General features: G+C 45.4%; 1 protein-coding gene across 2 annotated transcripts in view; it reads right to left on the bottom strand.

Annotated features, from left to right (window-relative positions):
• Nucleotides 1-15,183, bottom strand: part of HDX (highly divergent homeobox) — a 41,107-nt gene extending 25,924 nt beyond the window's left edge. The window contains exons 1-5 of one of the 2 annotated variants that reach the window (XM_039722604.1): nucleotides 14,997-15,182; nucleotides 11,304-11,449; nucleotides 7,173-7,319; nucleotides 4,178-5,296; nucleotides 373-426 (exon numbers count right to left, since the gene is read on the bottom strand). In XM_039722604.1, coding sequence (XP_039578538.1) covers nucleotides 373-426; nucleotides 4,178-5,296; nucleotides 7,173-7,319 — 1,320 coding nt within the window. In that variant the 5' untranslated portion in view covers nucleotides 11,304-11,449; nucleotides 14,997-15,182. Of the gene's footprint in view, nucleotides 1-372; nucleotides 427-4,177; nucleotides 5,297-7,172; nucleotides 7,320-11,303; nucleotides 11,450-14,996 lie in introns of both variants that reach the window. The other variant, XM_039722605.1, reaches the window with a different exon arrangement.
• Between the last annotated feature and the right edge of the window lie 47 nt (nucleotides 15,184-15,230).

Here is a 15,230-nt window from a genome sequence, read left to right as displayed (position 1 = left end):
ATGTGCAGAGAAGCTGCAAAGGGAGTTACTCTCTTAAGCATTCAGATGCCTCAATTAACAAACACTTCACTTTCAATATAAAAAACATATTCTGAGCTCCAAACTCTCAGTCCTGATCAACTCAGATGTTGTGTTTGAGCCAAGAGCACAATTCCTACCTGGGCATCACCTCACACTGGATTACAACCTTGACCTGCTTTTAAAGATAGACATCAACTTCACCTCAACTGAAACACTGCACATGCAGAGAATGTTTGTATCGAAGGAAAAAGGGAAAAATCCCACCCAAGGTAAACAGAACTGACATTCTCAAAAATGTTCTTTTCATTGTTTCATTTGATGCATTAGATACTTAAATGGAAATGTACTTACTGCTCTTTTTCTGGAACAACCTGTAATCCAAGGCACAGTAAGGTTTCCTGAAATCTGCAGAGGGGAAGGAGGAAACAGAACAGAAAACAAGAGCAGTTTAAGTTGCTGTGAGAGCCAATACTGAGACTTCAGCACTGTGCATTCAATTCTGACACCAATGTTTGTAAGCAGGTTAAGACTGAAAACCAAAGTCACACTCACCTTTACTGCCAAGAAAAAAACATTGTTTCTTTGGGTGAAGGCAAGATAACACAGTGACAACTTGGGTGTTTCTGTACTTTTGGTACCCCAAAACTTGTATTTCAACAGCAGCTTCCCTTTCCATCTGGCAGGATGAGCAGACTGGAGTCAGACAAGGGATGAGGACTGAGCTGCCCTCACATCTTGTTCAATTACTTCACTTCAACTTCCAGAAGAAATGCTCTCGTGTTTGTCACTGAGCTGTTCAACGTCTCATGTTAAAGATTTGAGTACCAGCAGAAAAATTAGGGATATCAGGATGCAGAAGGAAGGAGAAGGGCTGCGAAGGCAAAGGAGAGCTGCTTCCATTCCTATTGCTTCTCCATCATTCCCAGAGGTCAGACTTTCTTAAATGAAAATCTCAAGAGTGTTTTCCCTGATCATCTGAGGTGTGCCATAGCCTGGAATATTTTAGGCTTATTTAAGATTCCATGGTCACCTTCTGCTGCAGACAAGCAATGCCTGAGAGACCAAACACAGCTCTGGAGAGATCAATCACCTGTGAGGAGAAAACCTGTGCACTTCTGCTGACTGACCCAAACTGCTCTGATAGTTTCTGTATTTGCCAAGTTCCTCACTGGTGGCTCTTGCAGCATGAGCACAATGAGCACAGCAGCCCTGGTACAGGTGGCTGCTGTACAAGCACATAAAACACTTTTATCCTTCAAGCTTTTAGCTGGAAGCACTTGGAGGTCACCCAAAGTCAGACACTGGCTCACTGCAGCACAAAGAGGGTTGAGGGGGATGAAAAGAGCATTTAGGGTTTGAGCCTAAAATATTAATTTCTGCACTGCACACACACATTTTAGAAATTCTGTTTGTCTGTTATAACCCTATATCCCACACAACAGCTTCACACCACAGAATCCTCTGCAAAGGCACCCTGAGGAGCCACCCAAGGGCCTCCTCTTCACTCATTTAAAGGGGGCTATGGAAAAAAAGTGATTTTCTATGGGAATAAAGCAACATCTATGTGGCAGGGAGTTAAGGGTTGCTGGGAAGACAAATGCACACAACTCTGACAGGGAAGAGGCCAAAAGCAGCCGAGTTCATCTCAAGAGAACCCCCTGGAAGACAACGTGCATGGCACTGTTCTGAGCTGCCCTTGTCAAACAGGCACCAGAGTAAACAAAAATACAGATTCTCAGCAGTGTTCTTGTCCCTTAGGGATGGGGGAAGAAACCAAGACTAAATCCCAGCTCAGGCTGGAGGACAGCACAGGTAACCTCTCCATTGCAACACACTCAAAGTCAAACTAAGACAAGCAAGTAGGCTGAAGAATTTGTTTACTGAAACTGCTCAGGCATTAAAATTGATCACTTAATTAAATTTAGTCTTAAGTTACACTAACATGAATTTGATTAATTGAACCAGTAAGGAAGCTATAACTAATTGCTAATTAGATACCCCACCAATATATGACAGTAATTGCTTCATCAAAACATGAGTCACACAGTCCTGACTTTGAAGAAGCATCTGCTTGGATGTTCAACTACTCCAATAATCATTTAGCTCAGGTTTAATCTATTTTTAAATTCAAGAAGATTTCCCCAAGTTTAAGGATTTTCATCTCTGTGCTGATGGATAAATTAGCTAAACATGGGCAATAAAATTAACATAAACTGACTTCAAAAAAATGAAATGTCATCCTGTACAAAACTAAAAGGATTCAAGACAGCACCTCAGAAAGTCTCTAATACCCAGAAGTGTCACCTCAGGGGCTCACAGGGTGCAAGCTCACAGCAATAGGGGAATTAACAGCATCCTGCTCAGCTTTTCCAAGGTTTAAAACCCTGGAATGACAAGGGATATATGACAGAAGCTCCCTCCATCCAAAGTCCAAATCCAAAGAGCAGGGTGTCTGAGACAGGCATGGAGGCCAGCTGGGGTACAGATGAATTCCTCACTTATCAGAGAACCAGGTGTGTTGTTACAACAGGGAAAAGTAAAAAATAAACCTAAAACAAAGTTACAGAGATCTTATTCTGATCCATAAAACACCACACGAGGAGATAAAATATCATCTACCATGAACTGTTCTAGCTCTTCAAAAAGACTCAATTCCTACTCCATAAACCCCCAAAGCAAAGTTATTCTTAATTTCATTAAAAAATTAAAATAGAAGGAATCAATCTCTCTTATGCTTTTTCAAGAGTGAAATAAAGCACCATGAGCACACAGCTGATGGAGGCATCAGTTATGGATCTCCCTTCATGAAACTTTATAAAATGTCCTCAACTCAGTCATAAGCACTTTTACCAGCCCTTTCCTTGGACTGATCTGCACATTTACAGTTTTCTTCTCCTGTGAAACTGGGATGGCAAAAGTAAACAGCATTTCAGGAATTCTGTAACCAAGAAAAGTAACAGCAAACACTGAGAGACTGTGTGAGAGCAAAGGAGAGAACAGCCCATCTGATGTGCATCTACTCCCCAGAATTTACCCTCTGTCCAGAAAACCTCTGGTTTAGGCAGAGAAGTAATAATTCAGGTGAAAAGTGGCACTGACTTGGACTCAGAAGCTTTCCTTCAAATGGTCACAGGAGATAGGAACAAGTCAGGAAAAAAAGAAAAGAAAAAGTAAAAAAACCTAAAAAAACATGACTCACAAAGTCTCGTTCTCTATCCTGGTGAGCAAAGCACAGGAAAAGCTCATAGGCTGTTGACATGGTTTATTTCCAGGATAAAATAAAAAGGCAGTAACAGGCAAATGCATGCAGGTGACACACACAGAATCACATTCTGTCAGCCTTAAAAGACTTTTACCTGTGTCTCCAGGCTATGTCATGCCAGATGGTGTAAAAATCCATGAAAAATACCAATCTGGATGTTTCTTGCACAAGTATCTCTCCTCTTGTAATACCAAAAACTAAAAAAAATGTGTCAAGTGCTGTAGCTTCTCCTAAACATCTTTTAGCTCTTCAATGATCTGCATTTAATTTCCCTTCAGTATCACTAAAGGCATTTTAGTACAGGAAAAGGAATAAAGGGATTGAATGTAAACTGATTATTTGAATTAGATGCTGTGGGAAAGGAAGCTGAGTTAACTCCATCACAGGGGATCCTAATCCCTGACAAAACACAGACACTGCCACCTGCACAGGGGGTACACATTCCAAGCTGACATCAATGGGGTGAGCAAATGCACAAATGTCAGCAGGAAACCATGTCTTGTGCCACGTGTGATGTGTGTCCCCAGGGGAACACCTGAGGAATGGCCATGGCGCCTGCTGGAAAGCCAGGGCAGGACAACACAGGCTGGAGCAACCACCAGCTCATGGGTATGACCCTCCTGCAGCCAAAATTTAGCCCTGGAATCCATGAAATCCTCATTGACCTTCAGTATATGGCTGCCAGGGGCTGGCTGGACGGGTAAAGTGCTACCACACTGCAGTGCTGCCTGCACTGGGTTTGGGAAGGAATCATCTCCACTGGAAGGCATAAAAGGAGCACAGCCTGCAGAAAGGTGAAGCTATTGCTTAATGGCCACCAACTCTGAAAGGAAACAGCATTTATCTACAACCTCAACTCTGAGGTTTGAAGACAGAGATAAACTGATGGATTACCTGGTAATTATTTTGGTTTTGTGACAGCCTCAGTTGACTTGAAGATGTAAAATGAGGAGAAAAGGTACTTCTGGCTGCGTTGGCAGGGTTGTAAATCGTGCTGGACGTAGTGTGCAATGAGGTCCGTGCAGGCAGGTGGAACTCTCTGCTGTGGTAGAGGAGGTTGTCAGGCCCATCCCTGGCACTGCCCAGCTGTGCCCCACAGCCCCCGCTGCGGCCCGGCCCGGCCGCGCTTTGGTTGTCCCCGCGGCCGGAGCCGCTGCCCTCACAGAACCTGGAGTAGCTCTGGATCTGCGCCCCCATGGAGGCCAGCTCCTCCTCGCGGGCGTACTCGTCGTCCACGTCGCCCGTCTCCATGGCGATGGACAGGCAGCTGCCCTCCAGCGAGGGGGGTTTCTGCGCCGCGCCCCCCGCCACCAGGCGCTGCGGCTGGTCCGTGACGGCCAGCGAGAACACCTCGCGGATCTCCAGGTTCTGGGTGCCGCACGCGGGGTCCCTGGGGTGAGCCCTCGGCCCGGGGGCCACGTGCGACGCCAGGGCCGCGGGCTCGGCTTTGTGCAGGCGCTGGCACGCCAAGGGCTCGGCCCTGCAGGGCCTGTGGCAAATCATGGGTTTCTGAGGTAACACCAGCTCCGCCGTCTGCACCGAGGAGCTGCCGTAGCTTTTCTTCGTGTGACTGTAGATGGAGTTGGCAGAATTGAGCACGCTCGTTTGCCTGGATAGAATAATGGTCTTTTCCCCCACCAAGAGGGAAGCGTTTTTACAGTGGGGTACCTGCCGCCCCAGAGGGATGTGCTGCTGCTGGAAGTCTGCGTCGCTCTTGCCCGGGAGCCGCGGGATGGAGGTTTTGTGCAGCTCTGCCACGGAGGCGTTCGTGTGCTTGGCGGCTCCCGGGCGGCCCGAGGAGCTGGCAGGGCTGTAGATACCAGTCACTATCACGTCGTTGTTAGAAGAGGTCCAAGAGGATTGCTGGCTTTGGGATCGAGCGATATTCACCACATTTCTCACTGCTGCTTCGGGGGGCACGGAGGGAGTGGCAGGGGCAGTCCCTGGGGGGGTGCCCCCAGATTCCACGGCGATCTTGCTGCTCATCTTCCGCCGCTTGTTGCCAACCCACGTCTGCAAACAACGACAGCAACCACACCAAACACAGAACGAGGTGTCAAGGAGGCAGAAAATAATTAGCAATTCCATTTTTAAGCAGGTCTGATGACATGTTAAGTGTTCGAGTTGAGATGTAAGTTTACAAATATGTAAATCATGTACTGATTATGCAGTGAACATGACAGGGTGGAAATACAGGCCTGAACAATACAGGATAGAGATCCGGGCCTGTTCTCTTTGGGATCCACAACTCACACACAGGACAACCCCCGCCTCATTTCCAAAGCCCCAGCTTCTCAAAAATCCTGATGCCTCCTGGCTTGAAGTTACCCTCAAGATTTATTTCACTGATACCACCATGACTAATTTCATACAGGAAAAAAACCATCCCTGCCATACACTATTCTACTCTACTATTTTTTTGTCAAATTTCACAAAATGTCTAATTTGAGGCACAATTTGTAACATACAGTAAAATGTCAGTTACTGGTCACTTTTGCCTCTGCTGAGAGTCCCATTCTCCTGACCAATTGTATTTAGGGAATTCATGTGCCTATTGTAATCCTATCTGCAAGTGCCAGCTGCAACTCAAGTATCATTTTACAAAGAACTAATCACTGCCCAAGAGTTTTATAGGATAAAAAGAGAAAAAGGGGCATTAGGAGAAGCAGAAATGATGGGTGTAAAGAAGAGAAAGGTAAGATCATGCTAAAATGTGACAAATACAGGACAGACACTGGATCTGTTTCCATTGCACTTCCTAAGTAAGAAAAAGTTGCAAATCAGGGCTCAGGAAGGGAAGAAAACAGAAGGAATGATACTTGATTGCAGGAGGGGAAATGGAGAGGGAAAGGAAACATGAAGATGGAGAGAACTGCAAGGAGAGGGGAGCTGGGCTGCCTCCTCTAGGACATTCAATCAGCACAAAAATAGCAAACCAGCCCTGGCTGCACCATCAGCATCCAGATTCCTGTTACAACTGCCTGCCTGCCCCAGGAGCCTGAGCCCCTGGCTGACTTTCACAGCTTCTACCACCTCCAGCTGAGAAAGAAACTTTTAATGTTTCCAGAGTGTTCTGAGGGAGGGAAATCGAGGTAAGAATTTGGGAACAGGTTTGTTATTGTCCATGTGCCACTGTTAAACCAATTAAAAACCAACCTAGAGTGGTCCCACTTGCTCCTCCTCAGTGTCCAGTGTCACAGCAGCTCCTGGGAGCCCCACTACCCTTTGTTATTTTTCCATCTAATGCCTCAGGATTTCTATTTCTGCTCTCTCTCGGACAACAGCCATTTTGCTGTCTAGTGTTTCACAAAGGGATTATTATTTCCCTTTCTGTGGAATTCATAGACTCTGGAAGAGCTCCTGTTAGCACTGGGACATTCTTGTTTTATAGGAAAAGAATGTCCTCACTGTGAATAACCACAAAGGACCACAACATTTATGACTGTGATGTGGAATACAAGTGTGACAGAGTGCATCAAAAGAAATAGTTCCACAATTGTTTCCCCCAAATATATTCATTTATAGAAACTTATTTAGCTTAAAAATAGTTTCTTAATAACATGACCTTGCTCTGATACAATGCATCATACAAAGCTTCTATAGGGCAAGCCACCCTATAATTTAATAAATAATAACTTTAAAAATCCCAACAAAAGACAACAAAAATCACTCCTTGTGCAACTCAGGCTCCTGCTAAATTCAACAGTCATGTGAAGATATTTCAGTGAAAACAAACTCTAAATAGGCTTGCTGGGTAAAAATGAATGTCACACACACACTGAATTCTGATTTAAGACAAGGATAAAGTTAGAGACTCCAGACCTCTCTATATTTTATGTAAGGCAATGAATGTGTATGCTTTACAAATTTGGAAGTCCTCAGTACTTACCCTGACCACGCTGAAATCCAGTTTAGTTTCTTGTGCACACTGCAATATGAGCTGAAAGCAATTTTTACTTTGATTTGTCATTCCATTTTCATAGTAACGCTGTAATATCCTTTGTTGCTCTACAGTAAATACAGAACGCAGATTCATCTGAAAGGAAAAGGAGACACTCTGAAAGCTGGGGTGGAAACTGTAACTGTGCAGGAGGCACAGGCTCTCATCTGTGCCTGTGATATTGCTGAGGACTGACATGTTTTCTCTACAGAACCTTTTACCAACACTTCCTCACTTTCCAAGAAAGCCTCTTGCAATCAGTGCTGTGTCAAGCTGAACAGGTGAACTGGATGTTTGGAATAACAGTGACTGCTTTGCACAAATAAATAAATATTACATGGTATTGCTAAGCCTATGAGGCTCTAGTCTGAAAGTTTCTTCCTTAAAATTGTAAATATAATAAAGGCATTAGGCAAAACAGAGAAACATCTGCAGCTCCAATATCAGCAGGTCTGCTTCCCATCCCTAACAACAAGAAACAGATACAATCTGGTATAAAATCAAGGTGACTGTTTGACATGAGTAAAGTTTCCACTGTCTCCAACTTCAGCAATTCCTGCACTCCACAAGAGCCTGTCCTTCTGCTGTGTCAGTACTGGCACTTCCAGCTCCAAAGTCACAAGGATCAAGGACCAAAGACCAATTTGGGGGAAAATCCAACTGGTGCTGCCCACCCAGTTTGACAGAGGAGGGAGACCCATGTCCCAGGCTGAGAAAGGCTCTGCTGCTGTGACACCCCCTAAAGGCTGGAAATCTGGATTTTTAAGAACCTGTAAAGGTTGTTTTCCTGGGATATAACCAGTGCTGGCTTTAGGACCTTGGGATGTGCTCCTGCTCCTTGGTGGTGCTCTGTAACAGCAGCAGTGGTGAATAAGGATGGGCAGAACACCCCACTTCAGTGTTACAGCCTATTTTTATCCAGTTTTCCCAGTTACCATGTTTAATTCTAATTGGTTAGGAACTTTCTTGCCACTCAACTAATTGGTTATAAGGTGCCTGTGTGCACAAGCTGAGGCTCTCTCTTTACACAGGTGTTTACATTTTTTCTTTGTGGATTCTCACGGGATATACTTCTTATTTTTCACAGATGCAAACTGCCTTCTTGCAAGAACAGATTGTTATGCAAACTGATTCCCATTCTTATGATTCTTTCTCATGGGAACTTAACAGGCTAGCTGTTAATTCAGCTGAAATAGCAAGGGCTGATTTCACAAGGCCTTTCTTTTATAAGGCTCTGCCTCTCTGCAGCAGAGCTCAGGAAGCCACCCAGGGTACGAGGCCCAGGCTCCTCCCGGGCCAGCAGCAGCTCCTCAGTCAGCTCCCAGCACTGCGTCCCCCTGAGTTTCACTGTGAGGACACAAGAGGGGCCTGGACAGGGCCACTCTGATGAACACATTAAACCAGACATTGCTTTATGTTTGAAAATTCATGCCCTGGCTTGGGAAAGGCAAACATTATTGCCAATATTATCAATATTACCAAGCGCACAACAGAGTCCTAACGGCAAACTGGAGCTTGATGCTCTTGTTACACAATCCACACAGGCAAAGAATGCAATCCTCTGGGTAGATACCAGAAAAGAAGAGCCTCATCATCCCAAATTTCCAAGGCAGGGCGTTTTTTTGTCCCAGACAGGAGGCCACAAGCTGAGACAACACAAGTGGCCAGCCAGGAACAGCCTGCATCCAACGTGGTGCCTTGGGAAGCAAAAACGTCACCAGCCACAAGTTATTTTAATGCATCACAAGAATACAGAATGAACCAAAGGAGAGGAAACCTGCCAACATCCAGCAGGAAAATAAAGGGGATCAGGGAACCCTTTGCAGCCAAGCATTTTTGAAAATTCTGAATGGAAAGGTAGAGAGGGGAGATCTATCTAATCTTTGCACAAGAGCTGCTTCTAATATAAAGCAAATAAAATTATTAGGGACTCAAAAGCATAAGCAGACATCTGACTGCTTTCACTTTATTCTCCAAGATGATTATACTATGTAATGGTAATGGATGTTAAGAGTTCAACAGGCCTGTATAAAGAAGAGATTGATATCTAGAATTTCACTAAAATGCTTGTAGGCCAGAGCTTTGACTGCAGAGTTTACTTTCCTCTCTATGTCAACAGGCAATAGAAAAATCAGTAATTACCAATTTGTAAAAATTACCATTTCTTTGAAATAACAGATAAAACAGGAGATGATTTTCCAATCACATTTTTTACCTCTGTTCTCAACTCTTATTCCCCCTCTTAATCCAGTGTATTATTAAACACAGCACCAGCTGCATTACAACTCAGCTTTGCCCAAGTTCTGCCTCCCCCGAACATTTATTCGGTCACAGTCACAGCCAGAGCTGGCCAAAGGAGACTCTTGCTCTGAATAATCTACTCCTTAAAGAAATTTACAGCAAGCAACAGAGGAGACAATTATTAGTCCATTAACAAATCAATAAAGTTCATAATAATCTACTTTCTCATGCTGAGAACTGCCTTCAGATCTCCCATGTGGATACACAATGACAAGGTCACCAAATGATTTACATCGCTTTGAATGAACTTAGGAGAGTTAATTTTGTGATTCTTTTCCCTCCTGCACGATTGACAGGCCCCAGCTTCCACTCCTGCCTACTCCTCTTTCAGTACCAGTGCTCCTGGTTTATTTAGTGGAGCTCAGTTCCCACAAAGGACCACAGCAGAAACAGTTCTGAAAGTTCCGTATTCCCAGATGCTGCTGAAGTCACCCCAAAGCTCCAGCATTCATTCCCACACTCAGGCCCATCACACCTCGCTCTCCAAACAGCTCACCAACTGCAGTGAAGACTCTTCCAATGGTAAGATCAATTTTTAAAACCAGACCTGATGACCTGCGAGGGAAGAGCCATGTCAGGTCCTTGACAAGTTTTTTAATTATGTGGATTTCTGTATCCAAGGTCACTTCTGTGTTAAAATACTTTCATTGTTGCATTTGACATCTGTAATTTAGATAAAGACAGGGTGGAGCATTTTGATTAAATCACTTGAACTTCAGATAAACCCTTGAGTATTGCATGACAGGCTTGGCCCAGCAAAGCTCAGGAGAGGTCATGCTCTGCTTTAATAACTCATTTTTTACAGTGGATTTCAATCATTCATGAACTACACCTGCCAACCAAAGTCCTGGTGAGACTCCTTGGTAGCCTCTGCCTTGAATCCAGTAAAGCAGAACTCAAAGGTTTCCTGGAGAGACCATTAGAAACTGATTTAAATAAACAGATTACAGGATCCTTAGCCACAGAGTTATGAACTGAGTCATAACTGCAGTTTACATTACAACATCTTCAAACAAGCAGGTGAGATTTATTAAAGCTTTTTGTGTCATGGATATACCAAATCCTCAGTCAACAGACAGTTCTGTACCATCTTCCACTGATTTCACACCAGTGTGAAGGACATCTGGCAATATTCTGTCTCTGGCAGGTTCAAAGCTCTCTCATTAATATTATGTCACCTGCAAAGTGCAGATGGAAATCAGTTTGCTATCAGCAGTTCTTAAGCACTGATTCTGAGTATCTAAAGCAGTACCCTGTGTTGAATAAACCAATTGATAGATGGTTGGGAGCTCCCCTGGAAAACCAGAGTCCAGAGCCACCCCATTAATCCAGGAAGAGCTGGATTATCTCTGCATATCCCACCTGCACAGGCAACAAGTTCTGCTCACTGCCCATGCCTGTCACACCTGGGAATTTACAGCACTGAGTATTCACACAGCTGTGAGAACATAATGTTTCTGTCTCTGAGACAAATTAATGCACGATACATTCATCAGAGGACTACACTGATTATTTCTGGGGGAAGTATTACATGTTCAGCATCAGTTTTCATAATCAGAACAAGATATGAGCTCTTACATTTTCTTTAACACAGGAAGTAATTTGCAAAGTGCTAAAATGACTGAACATTGAGGCAGCCACACCAGAAGGGAATCAGCAGGTCACACACCTTCATCTCAGACTATTATTCAAAACAACCTCAGTAACTTCCAAGGAAATAAACTCCTTTTCCCAATCTGTGCACCTACAGAGCACTCCAGTCTCTTCAGGATTTCTCACCTTTGTCTTGAATCTCAGACTCCAAGTTAGAAATCCACATGGATTTTTATCATAATTTCATTTTGATCTTGACTTGCCAAGCTTAGCAAACAAGCACGTGAGCTTTTGGGAAGCCAGATGTCCAGCTGGTTGGCAACACATTGGCACTGAAAAGAAAGTTTGTTACAGAAAAGAACTCTGTGAAATTTAATTAAAATCAGGAAAAGCATTATGCAAACAATTTCTATGAATGTAAGTTGAATTCTCACTTTTATAAAAGACAGAGGTGGCAAAGCTGTATTTAAGGATTCAACATCTGCCTGCTCTAATAAAATAAAGCAGCCTTGGCCAAGTGTGTTGGTGTCTCTGGCAGTGCAGAGGATAATCCATGACAGCTGAAAAAGCAGATTTTCCAAGGATTCCCTTGCCCCTGCCACTTGTCCCAGGCCAACCAACACTGGCAACTCTGCACTGCCGTGGTCTCGCACCCCTCAGCCTGCTGTGAACCCAACAACACCAACATGTTTTATCACTGCTTTTCTGAACTGAACACTAATTTAAAAATCTGCTCATGGCAAGATCCCTCTGCTGTGTGGTGGTTTGGGAGGCGTAAATGGAGTCCAAGTGCTGTCAGGCACTGGGAGATCCCAGGCTGTGACTGAAAAGGACAAAGATGGGAACTCCATGGCCTTCAGTTTGTGCCAAGGACAATCCCATGGACACCCTGCGACCCTCACCAGCTCCTCAGCAGATGACATTGGGGTTGTCCTTAGAGCTGAACTTTTTCAGGCTGCTGTAGTGGTTTGAGCAACTTCTCCCCAGTATTTCCTTTCCATCCCTTCTCTGGGAATGACCGGAGAGGGGAGAACACATCTTTGCACAAGAGCTGCTTCTAATATAAGGCAAATAAAATTATTTGTGTCATGGATACAAATAATTCAGGAGCAGAGCTGGCTCCTGAAGCCGTGGTTTGCCTCATGGAACAGGCACTCAGTGCCCTGTGCCAGGGTCTGCTGCACATCCAGCCCTCCCACCCCACTTACTTCATCCAACATTCCAAAATCAGGAATCTCTCCAGGGAGACCTGGTGAAGCCAGGTCATTCCTTTTTAGCAACTAATGGAAACAAGTTCCATCTCGAGGAGTGCCACAAAAGAAAGAACAACTATAAGGAAATGGGAAAAAATAATGTAATCAAATAATTCAGGAGTTACTGAGCTGTTCTGCAATTACTTGAGATATCTGGGGGGGAAATGAAGAAAAAATAATGGAGAAGCATAAGAAGGAAAAATAATTTCTGTCTACAATGCACAGCAGTATGGCCTTGGTCTCCAAAAGTCCTTAAATGTTTGGATTGCTGAATCAAGTAAACATTTACAAGGTAAATCTTTATGCTAACACTAATTAATTTGGAAAATAGGAAACAAACCCATAATTACACTCACTTCAAGCAGCAACAGAAACTAGTCTTGGGTGTCAAATAAATAAGAAATCAATTAACTCAAGAGTATAAGCCACCAGGAAGTTACTAAGTATAAAAATATTTATGGTATAACATTCTAAAACTGTCAGGGATTAACACAGAGTGATAAAAGGGAACCGTTTCTAAGGGTTTTCTTTTTTAACTTCAGCTCCAAAAAGGCACTTTCCTAGGAAAAAAGTCACCTTAAAAAAAACTATTTCTGTTTTAGTCTCTCCATCTGTAAAAGGTACAAGAAAATCTGCACACTCCCAATTTATGGTTATTTTGTTCCCTCCACAGATTTCCAGTGGCAAAAAATAACAAGTCTTAGTGCCAATATAAATCTGAGACAAAACTGGAACTATGGTAAGAAAACTACTATAGGCATAAATAAAACAAGACTGCAGTAGCGACACTATTCCTCCAGCTTTAGAAACTTGGACTGAAATTATCTTTCAATGGCTGCCAAAACCTCACCACTTTTTGCACATCCCAAATGGAAAGAAAACAATCAACCAAGCAACCCCCCAACTCACGTGCTATGTGGAGATACTGGACACACATCAAGCAACAACCTTTAATAATCTGAATTTGTAGGTTGGTGCCTCTTTCCTACACAGGCCAAACCAGTTACAACACTCACTCCAAGGGCAGTGGATGAGGCCCATGCTTTGGTGAGTGTAATGTACACACCAGCTTGTAAAACTACTTTTAAATATCCGTGACTCGCAGCATAATTGCTTCCCTCTCCACTAAGTACAGCGTCTGTAGGATTGTATTACAGCCCTACCTATAAAATGCAGCCCTTTATTAGGGACAAATTAGACAGCCCTCAGTAACTTAATAACATAATAACCCATGACCACAACACTGCAGGTTTATGCATCCCATCCTGCTTTTTTTGATGCAAATGAGTCTCCTGACTGCAGCTGGATTAGCCACATGTTTTAAATAAAGCATGTATGTGTTTTGTAACACTGATGTCAGAAAAAAGGGAAGAAGGGTTAAAATGCAGTGTTACTCTGAATGTGTGAGCTGCTTCAGGACTCCAGCTGGGAGAACACAGCACTGCTTTAGGTGAGCTGTGTGTGATGTTATCCACAGAATGAGGAAGCCCAGGCTAAGAGGGCAGGGGACAGGACTGGGGGGCAGGTGAATGCCACACAGGCCCTTCCAGGGGTGAGACCCCCAGAACAGCACAGCCAAGGACACGTCCTCCTCCTCACCCTCAAACACCTGAGGGACAAAAGCGTGGCAGCACAAGGCCCCCGTCCAGCCACTGTGACTGGCCGTGCCTGGCACCACAGCAGGCCCGTACCATGGAATCACAGAAAGGTTTTGGGTTGGAAGGGACCTTAAAGTTCATCTTCTTCCACACTCCTGCCAACACGGGCACACCGAGCCACTGGGGACACCGGGGCACCAAGGACTGAGGCACCCGTGACACAAGAGGACACAGTCTTAAGCTTTGCCAAGGCAGGTTTAGGTTGGACATTAGGAAGAAATTCTTCATGGAACAGGTGGGAAGACATTGGCAGGGGCTGCCAGAGAGGTTTGGAGTCCCCAGCCCTGGTGTCCAAGGACGGATGGAGGTGGCACCCAGTGCTTGGGCTGGTGACAAGGTGGGCATGGGGCACAGGTTGGACTCGGTGATCTCAGAGATCTTTCCCAACCTCAGTGATTCTGGGATTCTGTGATTGAGACACCGGGGAATGAGGAAATTAGCGATGACATAACATGTGCAGGATCGACATTATAAACAACTCCTCAGACATTGGAAGGCTCTGCCCAAGGAGGCGGCACAGTCCCCGTCCCTGAAGCGTTTAAGTAAGGCTGGACGTGGCACTGAGGGCCGTGGTGCAGCGGCCGGGGCGGTGCTGGGTGTCAGGCAGCGCCGGGGTGTTCCCCAGGCTGTGTGCCCGCGCTGTTTCTGTCACTGTCACGTTCCTGTGCCCGCGCTGTTTCTGTTACTGTCACGTTCCTGTGCCCGCGCTGTTTCCGTGCCGGTCACTGAGGCACCCGCGGCTGAGGTGCCGCTGCCGGGCCCAGCGCGCACGCGCACAGCGCATCATCATCATCATCATCATCATCATCATCATCATCATCATCATCATCATCATCATCATCATCATCATCATCATTGCCACCATCATCATCATCATCTTCCTCCTCCGCCCCTCCCGCCGCGCCCCTCCCGCCGGGGGCCCCGCCGCGCTCCCCCCTCCGGTGGGAGGAGGGCTCCCCCGCGCTTACCGTGTAGCGCGGGGCCGGCGCGGGGGGCTCCGGGCTCGGCCGGGCTCGGCTGGGTCGGTCCCGGCGTCACACAATGAAATCAGCGGCCCCGATCATTAATTCTCATCATGATCGTGACGTGCGCGCAGACAGCGGCCAATGGCGCGCTGCGATCAGCGCGGCCCGGACGGCGCCCGCCCCCGCCGCCCGCCGGGGGGGCGCGCACGGGAGCGCCGGCACCGTGAGGGGACGGGG

The sequence above is a fragment of the Passer montanus genome, unplaced genomic scaffold, assembly GCF_014805655.1.
Source record: "Passer montanus isolate IOZ18808 unplaced genomic scaffold, ASM1480565v1 scaffold49, whole genome shotgun sequence".
Classification (NCBI taxonomy): Eukaryota; Metazoa; Chordata; class Aves; order Passeriformes; family Passeridae; genus Passer; species Passer montanus.
This window is presented reverse-complemented; position numbering and strand designations above follow the sequence as displayed.